The 14663-nt window shown below is 38.3% G+C and overlaps 1 protein-coding gene and 1 long non-coding RNA gene across 11 annotated transcripts in view; one reads left to right on the forward strand and one right to left on the reverse strand.

Moving 5' to 3' along the window:
• Positions 1 to 11140, forward strand: part of SEPTIN10 (septin 10) — a 63579-nt gene extending 52439 nt beyond the window's left edge. For 4 of the 10 annotated variants that reach the window (XM_023618441.2, XM_005599751.4, XM_070234974.1 and 1 more), the window contains 3 exons: positions 7986 to 8173; positions 8709 to 8791; positions 9889 to 11140. In XM_023618441.2, coding sequence (XP_023474209.1) covers positions 7986 to 8173; positions 8709 to 8791; positions 9889 to 10034 — 417 coding nt within the window. In that variant the 3' untranslated portion in view covers positions 10035 to 11140. Of the gene's footprint in view, positions 1 to 7985; positions 8174 to 8708; positions 8866 to 9888 lie in introns of all 10 variants that reach the window. The other 6 variants (XM_023618445.2, XM_070234977.1, XM_070234979.1 and 3 more) reach the window with 2 other exon arrangements.
• The window catches only part of LOC138917636 (uncharacterized), a 61483-nt gene that overhangs the window by 45020 nt on the left and 1800 nt on the right, over positions 1 to 14663 (reverse strand). The gene's annotated exons all lie outside the window — the stretch shown is intronic.

Raw genomic sequence — 14663 nt, forward strand, 5'->3', positions numbered from 1 at the left:
TATGTGGTTTTGTTTCTGGGCTTTCTTCTGTTCCATTGTTCTGTGTGCCTGTTTTTGTACCAGTACCATGCTGTTTTGATTACTATATAGCTTTGTAATATATTTTGAAGTCAGGGATTGTGAAGCCACTGGCTTTGTTCTTGTTTCTCAAGATTGCTTTGGCTATTTGGGGTCTTTTGTTGCCCCATGTGAATTTTAAGATTCTTTGTTCTATTTCTGTGAAGAGTGTCATTGGGGTTCTGATCGGGATTGCATTGAATCTTTAGATTGCTTTAGGAAGTATGGACATTTTAACTATGTTTATTCTTCCAATCCATGTGCATGGAATATCTTCCCATTTCTTTATGTCATTATCGATTTCTTTCAGTAATGTCTTATAATGTTCCTTGTATAGATCTTTCACCTCCTTGGTTAAATTTGTTCCTAGATATTTTATTCTTTTCATTGTGATTGTAAATGGGATTGTGTTCTTGAGTTCTCTTTCTGTTAGTTTGTTATTAGAGTATAGAAATGCCACTGATTTTTGGAAGTTGACTTTGTACCCTGCAACTTTGCTGTAGTTGTTGATTATTTCTAATAGTTTTCTGATGGATTCTTTAGGGTTTTCTAGATATAAAATCATGTCATCTGCAAACAGCGAGAGTTTCACTTCTTCAGTTCCTGTTTGGTTTCCTTTTATTTCTTGTTCTTGCCTAATTGCCCTGGCAAAACCACCAGTACTATGTTGAATAAGAGTGGTGAGATTGGGCACCCTTGTCTTGTTCCTGTTCTGAGGGATGGCTTTCAGTTTTTCCCCGTTGAGTATGATGTTGGCTGTGGGTTTGTCATGTATGGCCTTTATCGTGTTGAGATACTTTCCTTCTTTACCATTTTATTGAGAGCTTTTATCATGAATGGATGTTGGATCTTGTCAAATGCTTTCTCTGCATCTATGGAGATGATCATGTGGTTTTTGCTCCTCATTTTGTTAATGTGGTATATCACATTGATTGATTTGCGGATGTTGAACCATCCCTGTGTCCCTGGTATGAATCCCCCTTGATCGTGGTGTATGATTCCTTTAATGTATTGCTATATTTGGTTTACCAATGTTTTGTTGAAGATTTTTGTGTCTGTGTTCATCAGTGATATTGGCCTGTAAAAGTTTCCTTCTTTGTGTTGTTGTTGTCTGGCTTTGGTATCAGGGTGATATTGGCCTCGTAGGATGTGTTAGGAATATTTCCATCTTCCTCAATTTTTTGGAATAGTTTGAGAAGAATCTTCTTTGAATGTTTGATAAAATTCTCCAGAAAAGCCATCTGGTCCTGGAATTTTATTTTGGGGAGGTTTTTGATTACTGTTTCAATGTCTTTACTTGTGATTGGTCTATTCAGATTCTCTATTTCTTCTTGATTCAGTTTTGGGAGGTTGTAAGAGTCTAAGAATTTATCCATTTCTTCTAGATTGTCCAGTTTGTTGGGGTATAGTTTTTCATAATATTCTCTAAGAGTTTTTTGTATTTCTGTGGTATTTCTTGTAATTTTTCCTCTTTCATTTCTGATTTTATTTATTTGAGGCATCTCCTTTTTTTGTGAGTCTGGTTAAGGGTTTGTCAATTTTGTTTATCTTCTCAGAGAACCAGCTCCTTGCTTCATTGATCCTTTCTACAGTCTTTTTTGTTTCAATTTCATTTATTTCTGCTCTGATTTTTATTATTTTTCTGCTTCTGTTGAGTTTGGGCTTTATTTGTTCTTCTTTTTCTAATTCTGTTAGGTGTACTTTAAGATTATTTGAGCTTTTCATTGTTTGTTAACTTTCGCCTGTATTGCTATAAATTGCCCTCGTAGGACCACTTTTGCTGCATCCATCTGAGTTGGTATGGTGTTTTCATTCTCATTTGTCTCCAAATATTATTTGATTTCTCTCTTTATTTCTTCGATGACTCATTGGTTGTTCAGTAGCATGTTGTGTAGCCTCCACATTTTTGTTCCTTTCCCAGCTTTTTTCTTGCAATTGATTTCTAGTTTGATAGCATTATGGCTGGAAAAGATAGTAGATATGATTTCAATCTTCTTAAATTTATTGAAGTTTGCCTTGTTTCCCAATATATGGTCTATCCTTGAGAATGTTCCATGTGAGCTTGAGAAGAATGTGTATTCTGCTGTTTTTGGATGGAGCGCTCTCTATAAATCTATTAAGTTTATCTAGTCTAGTTTTTCATTTAATTCCACTGTCTCCTTGTTGACGTTTTGTCTGGATAATCTGTCCACTGATGTAAGTGGGGTGTTGAGGTCCCCTACTATTATTGTGTTGTTGGTACTATCTCCTTTTAGGTTTGTTAATTGTTGCTTTATGTACTTTGGTGCTCCTGTGTTGGGTGCATATATGTTTATAAGTGTTATGTCTTCTTGGTGGAGAGACCCTTTTATCGTTATGTACTGCCCCTCTTTGTCTCTCTTTACCTGTTTTATCTTGAGGTCTACTTTATCTGATATAAGTATGGTAACACCTGCTTTCTTTCATTTGCCATTAGCTTGGAGTGCTGTGTTCCATCCCTTCACTCTGAGCCTGTGTTTGTCTTTAAAGCTGAGATGTGTTTCCTGGAGGCAGCATATTGTTGGGTCTTGTTCTTTAATCCATCTTGCCACTCTGATTGGAGAATTCAATCCATTTACATTTAGAGTGATTATTGATATTTGAGGGCCTAATGCTGCCATTTTATTGTTTGTTTTCCAGTTCTCCTGCATTTCCTTTGTTTCTCATCCCATATATTTCAGACTACAAATTCAGTTAGGTAGTTTTCTATGCTGGTTTTCTTCATTTTCTCCTTGTTTATCCTATATGTCTCTGTTCTAATTATTCGTTTAGTGGTTACCATTAGGTTCTTATAAAATATCTCGTAGATGAGATAGTCCATTTTCTGATAGCCTCTTATTTCCTTAGTCTCTACTGATTCCATCCCTTTCCTCTTCCCTTTCTAAGTTACTTTTGTCATATCTTATTCCATCTTGTGTTGTGAGTTTGTGGTTAAAATGATGAGATTATTTTTATTTTGGTGTTTTCCTTTTCTTTATCCTTGATGTAAAAGTTAAGTGTTTACCAACCTGATCTGATAGAGAGCTGCCATTTTCTGATTATTGCCTACCTATTCATCTCCTTGCTCAGGGCTTTGTAGCCCCTTTCTTATTTTTTTTCTTTTTTCTTTTCAGGTATGAGGGCCTTCTTGAGGATTTCTTGTACGGGGTGTCCTGTGGTGATGAACTCCCTTAGCTTTTGTTTATCCTGGAAAGTTTTTGTCTCTCCATTATATCTGAAGGAGATTTCCACTGGGTAGAGTATTCTTGTATGGATGTTTTTGTCTTTCAGAATTCTGAATATATCATGCCACTCTCTCGTAGCCTGTAAGGTTTCTGCTGAGAAATCTGCTGAAAGTATAATAGGGGTTCCTTTGTAAGTTATTTTTTCTGCCTTGTTGCCCTTAATATTTTTTCTTTGTCATTGACTTTTGCCAGCCTCAGTACTATATGCCTTGCAGTAAGTCTTTTTACATTGACATATTTAGATCTGGTGCCTCTTTCACATGGATTTCCATCCTCTTCCCCAGGTTTGGGAAATTCTGTACTATTATTTCTTTCAACAGGTTTTCTGCTCCATTCTCCCTCTCTTCCCCATCTGGAATACCTCTAATCCTTATGTTGCATTTCTTAATTGAGTCAGATATTTCTCTGAGAGCTTCTTCATTTCTTTTTAGTCTCAGTTCTCTCTTCTCCCTCTGAAGCATTTCTATAGTACTGTCTTCTAAATTGCTAATTTGGTCTTCCATATTGTCAGTTCTGTTATTTAGGGAGTCCAGAGTTTTCTTGATCTTCCACCATTGTGTTTTTCTTCTCCCACAATTCTGATTCTTCTTTATAGTTTCAGTCTCTTTTGTGAAGAAGCTCCTGAATTCGTTAATTTGTCTTTCTGTGTTTTCTTGTAACTTGTTGAGTTTTTTTACAATAGCTATTTTGAATTCTTCATCATTTAGATTATGGATTTCTGTGTCTTCAGGTTTGGTTTCTGGGTACTTGTCATTTTCCTTCTGGTTTGGAGGTTTAATTTACTTTCTCATACTGCTTGGTGGTGTGGATTTTTGCCTCTGTGTGGTCCCTGCCACCTGCCTCCACTGGGTGGGACTCAGGCACTGTGAATTCCAGGCCCAGCATGGTCAGGGGCTCCCCAGCTCCTGCCACTGACTTCTTTTCTCACTGTGCAATGCTCTGACTGATGGCAGATCTGGAGCACCAAGCAGGGGTGAGGGTGCTCTCCTTCATCTGCACCTCCCCCAGCCTCTGCTCTCTGTGTGCACAGCTCTGGCCATCACAGGACTGGAGTGCCAGATGGGGGAAGGGACCCTTTCTTACACCTGTGTGCCTCCACCAACCTCTGCCTCTCTCTCTGCATGGTGCTCTGGGTGCTCACGGGGCTCCATTAGCTGCCGCCTGTCTGTGCCACACCCTGAGCGATCTTGGGGCTGGAGTGCCAGGTGAGTACAGGGCGCCTCTCCGCTGCGCACCTCCTCCAGCCACAGCCCCTCTCTCTCCACAGAACTCATGCCTTTCAGCTTCCACTTCCTCTGGAGGATCCAGCCTCACCACCACCTTCAGACATATGGCTGTGTCGGTCTCTGACATCTTTTGTGTTGTGTGAATGTCCTCTGTTGGCGTGTGAATGCCCTTTTGGTTGTATTTTAGAGGGGGAGAGTCCAAGGGAACAACTCGCTCTGCCATGATGCACACGTCACTCTCAAGTGCTTTTTTGTGTTGAGTGTATATTAAACTAATGATGAAGTTAATTTAAACCCAAGGCACCAGCAACTGAAGTTGTCACCAGAGTTCTAAACTTCTAATTATATCGCTTTAGAGGCCAGTGTATTACAAGGGACCTCATGACGGATTTTCACATTGTAAAACCGATATTGTTAATCGTTTAGAGTCAGGGTCCCTCTGGTGAAGGGCATCCATCAATAATCATTGCTCCATGATACCAAGAGTCATTAACTGAAAGACTAAGGAAGACCATGTCATTTGTTGTCTTAATTACTACAGTTTTAGAGGGAAAGGAAGCTTATTAATAATTATACCAGGAGAACAAGTAGGTATAAACAGGTAGGTATAAACCAGGGCTATTCCGGGCATCTGGGACTTTTGGTCACTCAAAACCTAGTTGTATCAGTAAGATACTGGCAGTCACTAATAAAAAGATAACCCAAAACACTAGTTAATTCTGTGTTAGAGGACCTTGTTATTTAAAATATCCTTACCAATGTTGTTGTAAAACAGATACCTCTTAATTTATCTTTTGTATAAATGTGGATTTTTAGGTATAATTAGCTGAAAATGCTGTGAACATCAGATACCTGGAGTATGGAGATGCACAGAACAAATGTTATCTTGAAACACTGGTTCAGTGTTATCTTTTCTGTATGTTTATTAATGTCATTCTAGATGCACTAATGAGCCATGTTACGTTTGACATACAGATTTCTCATACCCCTTCCCCCACTATAAGAAGAAGTACACATTTTATATTTATCCCTCAAAGTGCATAACCATCATTAAAATATTACTACTTCCCAATTTTATCTTTGTCTATTTTTTGGCTAGTTTTTCATTTAATATTTATGCCTCTCCCATTTCCAAAAGTACCCTAGATAATTTTCAGTAAAAAAAATACAGCTGCATTATAAGCTTGAACATGATAGTGCAGGTGCCTTATAATGCAGGACAGCAGGAGTGGTTTGCACATAGGTGCAGCTGAGAGCGGTGGCAGAAGGTGACTTCTCCATGAGCACAGACAGCTCTGCCCTTCAGGCAGTTAAGGCAGAAAGGGACCCCAGTGATGCACAGAGCTCAGATTAAAGATATTTACTAGTTCAACACGAGATCAATGTTTTCTCTCACATTTATTTGTAAAAATGGATACTTTTCAAAGGGTCATTGACAAATAGACTGTATAATATCCTTAGAAATAGTATTTCTGAAAGATACAGCAGTGTACCATATTGGATATGATTTTAAGAGCATTGGTGAGTAGTTATCAACAACGCAAAAGGTCTGCTGTGTTTAACTTTTTGAGTATTTGAAAATCTGTTTGAATTAAGTGCCTACTGTAGTAAATAATGGAACCACGAGTGAGTGTTTCATGTGTATGGATTAGATTGTTACCATTCAAAAGCTGTAAACGCCACATCGTGTGAATGATAGTCACATTCACACCTTCCCCCTCCCCCCTTTAAGACGTTTTTCTCTTTATAGATTTCCTGGAATTTTTAGTCAACTTCCAGAATGATATATGAAGTACTCTGTAACCTTTCAAGATATTTAAGTATGCATATAAAGTCTGCAGCCTCCGTTTAAGTAGTCAGAGCTAGAGCTCTGCTCACATAGTATGAACCTGCCCCTGTGCCCTCCCTTCCATGCTGTGTGCTTCACCCCACCCCTCTCCCAAACATAGAAGGGATGCACACATCCTCAGAGAGCTGTGACTGTTGACACCAGGGACTTGAACGACAGCTGGATGAGTCTCACCCTTTAAATACACACACATACTCATATATCTTTTTATAAAAGCAAGAGCCATTTAAATAAGCAAATATTGAGGAACTGATGCTTCCCTGAAATGACCTCAGGAATAAAAGAATCTTAAAGTAGAAGGGCCTTAATCTCTTTCAACCCTGTTGTATCTCCATTTTAAATACTTCTGTCAGGGGTTTATGGGCTCACTAGACAACCAATTACATATTTGGAACATTTGATTTTTATTAGGATGGAATTTAGCACTCTGCAGTTTCTACCCTCATCTTTTCTAGAAACCAACTCCTACTTTTAGTATGAATGCTAGATTGCTCCCCAGAACTGAAAATACTAATTTATTTTGTCTAACCAGACTAGAGGATCAAAAGACATTATCTTTTGGGTCTGGCCCAGTGGCATAGTGGTTAAGTTTGCACACTGCTTTGGCAGCCTGGGGTTCATGGTTCAGATCCTGGGCATGGACATACACACTGTTCATCAGGCCATGCTGTGGAGGTGTCACACATACAAAATGGAGGAAGATTGGCAAAGATGTTAGCTCAGTGACAGTCTTCCTCACCAAAAAAAAAATTATCTTTTTTGATCTAGGTTCTCTGTGCAGTGCTTGTGTTCTTGGCAGGCGTGGCACACAGTTGATTCATATGGAGTCTACTAAAGTCTCTAGATTTTTTTTTTCAGATAAACAACAATTAAACCAGGGAAATCTCATGTTGTGGTTTAGGAAAACTCATAATGGCTGCGTTGAGTATATTTAGCATAAATTTATTTTTTTTATTTTGTTAGATGCAGGCTGTTTTTTCCCATCATGGTATAAATTCTACTACAGTTAGTATTTTAATGTTTAAAACGTTCTCTGAATTTAGGATTTCTTGACTTAGTTTAGATTTCAAGAAGATGAATGACTGTGGAAAAATGTAACAGATTTTTAAGATTCTTGATTTAAATTGACACTTGCTTTCCCAGAAAATTTACCAGTATAACTTTCAATAACGGTCTCCCTATGTGTAGTAACTTTTTTGGAAAATAAGGAAGCTCTTTTCCTTTCTGACAACTTGCTTCTGTAGTTTGTGTCCTTCATTTGTATTGCGCATGAATTTTAGAAACTGAAGAAGCTTTGTGGGGAAAATGTAGAGCAAGAAAATAAAAACTCTAAAAGATCAAGTGTTTTAAAAGCTGGGGTTTGTTCATAAGGCTATGGTTTTTTCTTATGTTTTGTTCATGCATTTTTTGCGTGGGAAATCATTTCAAGTTACCAAGGCAATTCTATGTGTAAATTTTTGCTTGAAGCAGGAACTTAGGAGACATCAGGAAGGCTAGATAGAGGACGTGTAGGAGGGTGAGCGGTAGCGGTTGTGTTCTGAGACAGACAACACATCTGTGCATGTGCTGCCACACTGTGTCATCAGTGGGAATTGCACCTTTGTTTCACAGCTACAGGCCAAATTTGAGCACCTTAAAAGAGTTCACCAAGAAGAGAGAATGAAGCTTGAAGAAAAGAGAAGACTGTTGGAAGAAGAAATAATTGCTTTCTCTAAAAAGAAAGCTACCTCCGAGATATACCAGAACCAGACCTTCATGGCATCAGGCAGCAACCTGAGGAAGGACAAGGACCGGAAGAAGTAAGCCACCCGCGCGCCGGTCTCTGGGAACCCCGCCCCACCAGCGCCTGTTTCGTGGCTCTTTCACCCTCCGGAGGGCTTCTCCCTGTCGGCTGCCTTATTCCTTGTCTGCCTCCTGCGGCTCCGAGGTCAGCTCCCTGCCGGCAGAAGCCTTATCCCTCCTGTGCTCTGCTGTTTCCTTAGCATCCGGAACAGCTCTGGCACATATTAAGTGCTCAGAAAATATTTGCCAAAATGCGTGGATAAATGAATGAACAAAATAAAAATACATCACAGTGTAAAAAAGGGTCAATTCCTTGGGGAACAAATGGCTGCTCTTATTTCCTGTCCCAGCCTGTGGCGCTAGTAGACAGCTGGTAACTGCTGACCTCCCAGTAGTTATGTTGAATTTCATGTCTAATTGGAAGCTGTACTTTACTGGGGAACCATAGGCATAAAATAATGCTTGATTTAAAAAACTAATTCTTAGGTTCACTTTTTTTTTTTTAACAAATTCTACTAATAATGATTTTGTGAGAATTTTTATCTTAATAAGGGCACCAGCCTATCGATTCGAACTCCTGTGCTTTGATGTCAGAGCTTGTGAGACCACTGGTGGACCTAAAGATGCAGAGGAAGGTAGAGAGGGCCCCAGTACAGTGGGGCGGCCATGAGTAGCATTTGGATGATAATCAAAGGCTTATAGGTTTGGGGTATGTGTTAAAATCAAAGTTACCAAAGTTTTAGAAAATAAGTTTTTTTTCCTCTTCTGTACTTTTTGTCCTTCATTTTATTTCTTCCACTTAGTATGTCCTTGTCAGTTTGCCTGTTTGACTGTTCTTGAAAGTCATCATTGGCTTGTTCTGTTGAGAATGCTCCTTTGTGGGTCTTGGCCTCAGTTCCCTCCAACTACCTGTGCTATAGTGGCATCCACTCTTCCTCAGGCTCCTCACAGAGCAACACTCTCATCTAATTCTATCACCACATCTTATTTCAAACAGAGCATTTGCAGTATTGCAATTCAACTTCCAAATAGTTAGGAAAATATGAACTATGGAGAAGTAAATCCACAGAGTTTTGGTGGATTTAGTTGGCCTGTGGATTATATAGTTTGGGAAGAAAGAAGGAATTCTCATGTATGATCTTTTAATGTAATCTCTACAAGGGCACGCATCTTTGTTTTGTTCCTTGACATTCCATCCCCAGCTCCTAGAACAGTGCCTAGTACATAGTAGGCATGCAGTTATTTGTCGAAAGAATGAATACAACTCATAAAGGCTGTTTTATTCAAGCATTGAATTTCAAGGGATAAACTAGAAATATAATTTATTACTGCTTTTCAGTATTCTTTGAATTATAAAGCTAAGGGACCTTTTACCTTCTTATCCTTTCATCTTAATGCAGTGTTACTAAAATTGGATTCCCCAATTTTATTCCATACATGAAAGACAATTTACATTTATCTTGTAGAAATTGTCACCCTGTTCCACTTGAGAACCATTAGTCTGTGCACAAAAATCAGGGCCAAGCCCATAGTTTTTTGAGAGCTCAGAATTCATTCTCAAGATAACAGAGTTTGGTGTTTTTTTCTGTTTTCATAGCTAGATATCCTATAGTATGTTAGACGTATATTTGCTCTTTCTATAAAAGCTTTGTAAAACTAATGATTCTAGTCATTTTTATTTCCTATGTGATTTTCTATTGTACCAATAATAAGTTTTCTTTTCTCTTTCCAGCTCCAATTTTATGTAAAACAAAGGTTCCAGATCACAGAAAGTCATCACAAGCAAACGTTATTAAAATGTTAGAAGTGTGCTTTGATTTTCTTGCTGTTTTTATTTGTTCTATCACTTATTTTATATCTGGCAAATGGCCACAGTAATTACCATTTATGGAAAAATATGTTTAAGTGTAGGGGCGATACATAAGCCAGAGTGGACATCACTTACGTCTTGAGTGTTGTTAGAAGTTTTTAAGTTGCTGGCTTGTGATGAATCTAGATCATTTCTCCTACTGCCCAGTTATTGTCACTTTGCAGTGCTTTATACCACAGAGCAAAGTGTCGGTGCCATTGAAAATACAGAGCTCATTCATATGATGGCCATCTGATTGCATTTATATTCCAAGATGAAACTTTGTTTTCTGCATTCTAAAGGTAAAGTTTTAGGGATAAGTTTTAAAATGTATTACGTACCTGAAACACTAACCTCTCAATAGTTTTATGGAACTTTTAAATTTTTGATACAGTGATCCAAATGGTAACATGATCTAAGTTTTTGTATCAAATTATATAACATAGTGGCCTTCCATGCTTTAGTATGCTTTATTGTGATTGATGTATTGTTGTGATGAAACAAAATATGTTTAAAAGTAAAAACATCCAGGTATATAAATCCCTTTTCTAGTGACAAATACCTTTGAACCTGGATGTTATCAGACTATTATCATTAGGATGTATTACATACTTGTTTAAAATTCTGTCTTCCAGGGGAAGAAATAATAAGGTTGAATCATCTTTTTAAAAATATTTCTTAAGAAAATAACTATGAACATCTGAATGTTAAAGATACAAGAGTTTAGATAATTCATATCCTAAGGGATATTTGAATTCAGTGCCTTAGTAGTATTCTCAGAACAATTTAGTGGGTTTCTAACTTTTTTCTTAATGGTCATAGGGTATAAGTCTTCATACTTTGTACTGAATATTTTAAATAAAACTGACATTTAATCCTGACAAAATGTATCTACATATTTACTAAAATGTATTTAAATTACTTTAACTTTTCTTTTTGCAAACTGTCTTCTTAAGAAACATTTTATCAAAACTAATTCATCTAATTATATATTTGAATTAAGACTTGGGTATATTACCAGTATTTTTTTTAGACAACAAAATGTTTTACTTAGCCTATGTCAGATTCTGAGCAATGTGTTTTTTCGTGAAGTTGTATAATAGGCTGTAAATAAAACCTTTATTTCGTAGCACAATTTATCTGGACACTTTAAATTCCATTTTTGCATTTGAAATTCACAAACATCTCCTAACCTTTTAAAACTTTACTAAAGTAAGTTACAAGTATTGCAGAAAAAGCTCTGAACTTTCTTCTCAGGATCAGTAATGCCCAAGCTCTGGAAAGTGGGAGCCGGAGAGGTGGTGCGCCCCTGTGGACAGGTGGCCTGCCACATAGAGCCCAGCTCCTGCCCCAGTGCTGAGCGTTAGCTGAGGAGCATCATCCCGGAGCTCGGGGACCTGATGTGACTGCTGGATATTTGTAGCCACATTATATCAAACTGTGTATAAAACAGCTACCGTAAACTGTAATAGAATCACCGTTAAATGCCATATTGGTGGTTGGCATGTTAAAACAAAGTGATTCAAGTTTCTAGTTGAAAAGATTATTGAAACCTCCCCAAAACTCTGAACTTAACAGAAGGGTAATCATTTTGTGCACCGGTGATTGCTGTGAGAAAGACTCACCACATGAGTTTCAACCACAGTGTGAATCTTTCATTTATTTCATATATTTGGGATTCATGTAAGGTTTCATTTTAAAAGAGTTGCCATGCAAAGAAAGAAAAATTTTAAAACAATTGCACCATAATGTTCAACTTCTCCTTAGAAAGCTAATTTATTCTCCCCTACTCAGGGTCTAGGTTACAAAGTGACATATTATCCACTGATGCTTAAGTTCATAAATTGCCTGGGAGCAAAATAAAGCTAGACATGTTTTCTTCAATTTTTTTCCATAAAGCATGTGAAAGAGAATTGCCTCTCACTACCAACCATGCATCTGTGTATACAGCCTTTGATTTTTAAAGCTCTTTCACATAGACTATGGATGCAAAGGAAACAACATTACAGGGATTACTGTTATCCCTATTTTGAAAATAAACTCAATTTAGGCCCCATTTTCCTATTGGGCAAGGAAATGGGACACAAACCTGCTTAAAGCTGTCTATGCCCTCGTGGAGCAACCAGAGCAGCAACGAGACGAGAGCAGGCTGTGCGTGGAGTGCCCTCAGGAGCTCCGCCTCCACCACAGAGCACAGGCAGCGTCCAGGGCAGGGCCTGGTCCTGAGGGAGCAGGAACACCTTCTCAGATACGGGAATGGAGAAAGGCAGTCCAGGCACGAGCAGTGGCACGTTTTGGTAGAACCTTTGTACTCTGGAAAGTAGCAAAATGTGAATAGCAAGTATGGGGAGATGTGGGCCACGAGTAAAGGTGAGGTTTTAGAAGTAGGTAAGGAACAGATCAAGAAAGAGTTATAAACCCAAATCAGCAGGCAGTAGGAGCCACAGGAAGAGTTGACCTCCTGTGGTCAGATACCCCTCCAGAGTTCATGGGAAAGATGTCCTGGGGGAGGAGGTTCTCCAGGCCAGGGACTAAGTCCACGCCGGTAGTTGTCAACACTGAGTGTGCAGTAGAAGAGCATAAGCAGTGTCTAAAACCACTGATGCAGAAAGGAGTACACAGTAATGGAAGTGGCAGTCATGTGGATAAATCTGAATGAATAATGATTGCGTCTTGTGGATGTTGTGAATGATAATGTCTTGTGGATTGGAAAGCTAGAGAGAACTGGTGGCATGTAAGTTGGGGAACAGGGTAAATCGAGTGATCTGGGGCGAGGATAGAAGTGCCAGTCAGCCAGGTAAAAGAGCCTCAGTAAGAGTGCATGTAAGTTGGGTAAAGTGTCTAACTTTCAAGCCAGTAGAAGGAAAACTAGTCTGATAAGTGATAATCCAAAAGAAAACTAGAAAATTAAGGGAATAAAACAGGTATGACAATGAGAAAGCGTTCAGTTACATGGTAGGTTCAGATCTAGATAAATCAGCAATTACATGGATTACATGCTCTAATTTTTTTAGATAAAAGTTTTAAAAGATCAGTTCTATGCACTTTACAAGAGAGAGGTCTAAAACTTTCTCTGTCTTTATAGACACAGGAAATGGTACATCATGCGAACTCTGTCCAAACGCTAATGCGTACCTATGTTTTCTATATATTAAAAAAAACTTTAAGGCAAAAAGCATTATTAGGGATGAAGATGGGGACTTCAAATAAGAGAACAGGTAACAATTCCACGTTTGTATGCACATAATACAATAACAGCATATTGAAAGCAAAAATTGATGACGAGATGGAGAAATATACAAATCCACACTCAGTGGGAGATTTTAACACACACTCTTGTGTGTAATAGAACAAGCAGACCAAAAATTAGTACAGTTGTGGGAGACTTGAAGAAAACATTCACCAACTTTGGCCTGGTGAACACACACACAACAGTGTACCCAAGAATCACAGAATACACGATTTTCAAGTATACTTGGAACATTGATGAATATTGACTATATGTTTGACTACTATAAAGTAAGCCTCAATACCTTCTAAAGGAATCATACAGACTATGTTCTCTGATCATAATATAATTAAGATAGAAATCAGTCATAATTAAAAAACACCAATATGTTTGGAAATTAAGAAATACATTTCTAAATCATGGATCAGAGAAGAAATCAAAAAATAAATTAGAAAATATTTTGGACTGAACTGAATGATAATGAAAATATTGTGTATCATAACTTGTGAGAAGCAGCTACAGTCATTCTTAGAGTCAAAATTTATAGTCCTAAATGCTAGTATTGGGAGGGAAAAAGGCTGGAAACCAATGTTCTGGATATTCATCTCAAGAAGTTAGGAAAAGAATAGTAAACTAAACCCAAAGAAAAATAATGAGGATGAGAACAGGAATTAATGAAGTAGAAAAAAAAATATTGAAAGTTCCTCTACTTTTAAAAGATTATCAAGATTGATAAACCATGAGAAGAATGACCAAGAAGAAAGGAGAGCGGCACAGAACAGCTAAAATGAAAAGTCAACAACAGCAACAAACCTGACACTCCCCAAGAAAGAAGGGCATGGAGTGGCTGGAGGGCTGCGCTGCTGGTAAGCAGGCCGGTGGGTCAGCCTCTTTGGCACTTTGACGCTTCTTATACCCTTACCATGCGTATTAGTGTTCTGTTGCTGCTGGGACAAATTATCACAAACTTGTGACTTAAAAGCTGTTCTTCAGTTTTGGAAGTCAGAAGGCTGACCTGGGTCTCACCGGGCTAAAATCAAGTGTGGACAGGGCTCTGTTCCTTCTGGAGGTTCTAGGGGAAAATCCCTCTCTCGGCTTTTCCAGCTTCTAGAAACTGCCCCCATTCCTTGGCTCATCACCCTTACTTACCCCATCTTCAAAGTCAGCAAGGGTAAGTTGAGTCTTCACATTGCATCAGTCTGCTCTTTTCCTCTTCCTCTTCCACTTTGAAAGAGCCTGTGATTACTTTGGGCTCCAGCATAATCCCCCTATGTGCTGATCAGCAGCCTTTTTTTTTGATCAGCAGCCTTAATTCCCCTTTGTCATGTAACCTAACATTCAGAGGTTCCAGGCATTAAGATCTTTAAGAGGACATTGTTCTGCCTACCACACCATACAACCCAGCAATTCCAGTCCTAAAAAATATATT

Source organism: Equus caballus, chromosome 15, assembly GCF_041296265.1.
Source record: "Equus caballus isolate H_3958 breed thoroughbred chromosome 15, TB-T2T, whole genome shotgun sequence".
Lineage (NCBI taxonomy): Eukaryota > Metazoa > Chordata > Mammalia > Perissodactyla > Equidae > Equus > Equus caballus.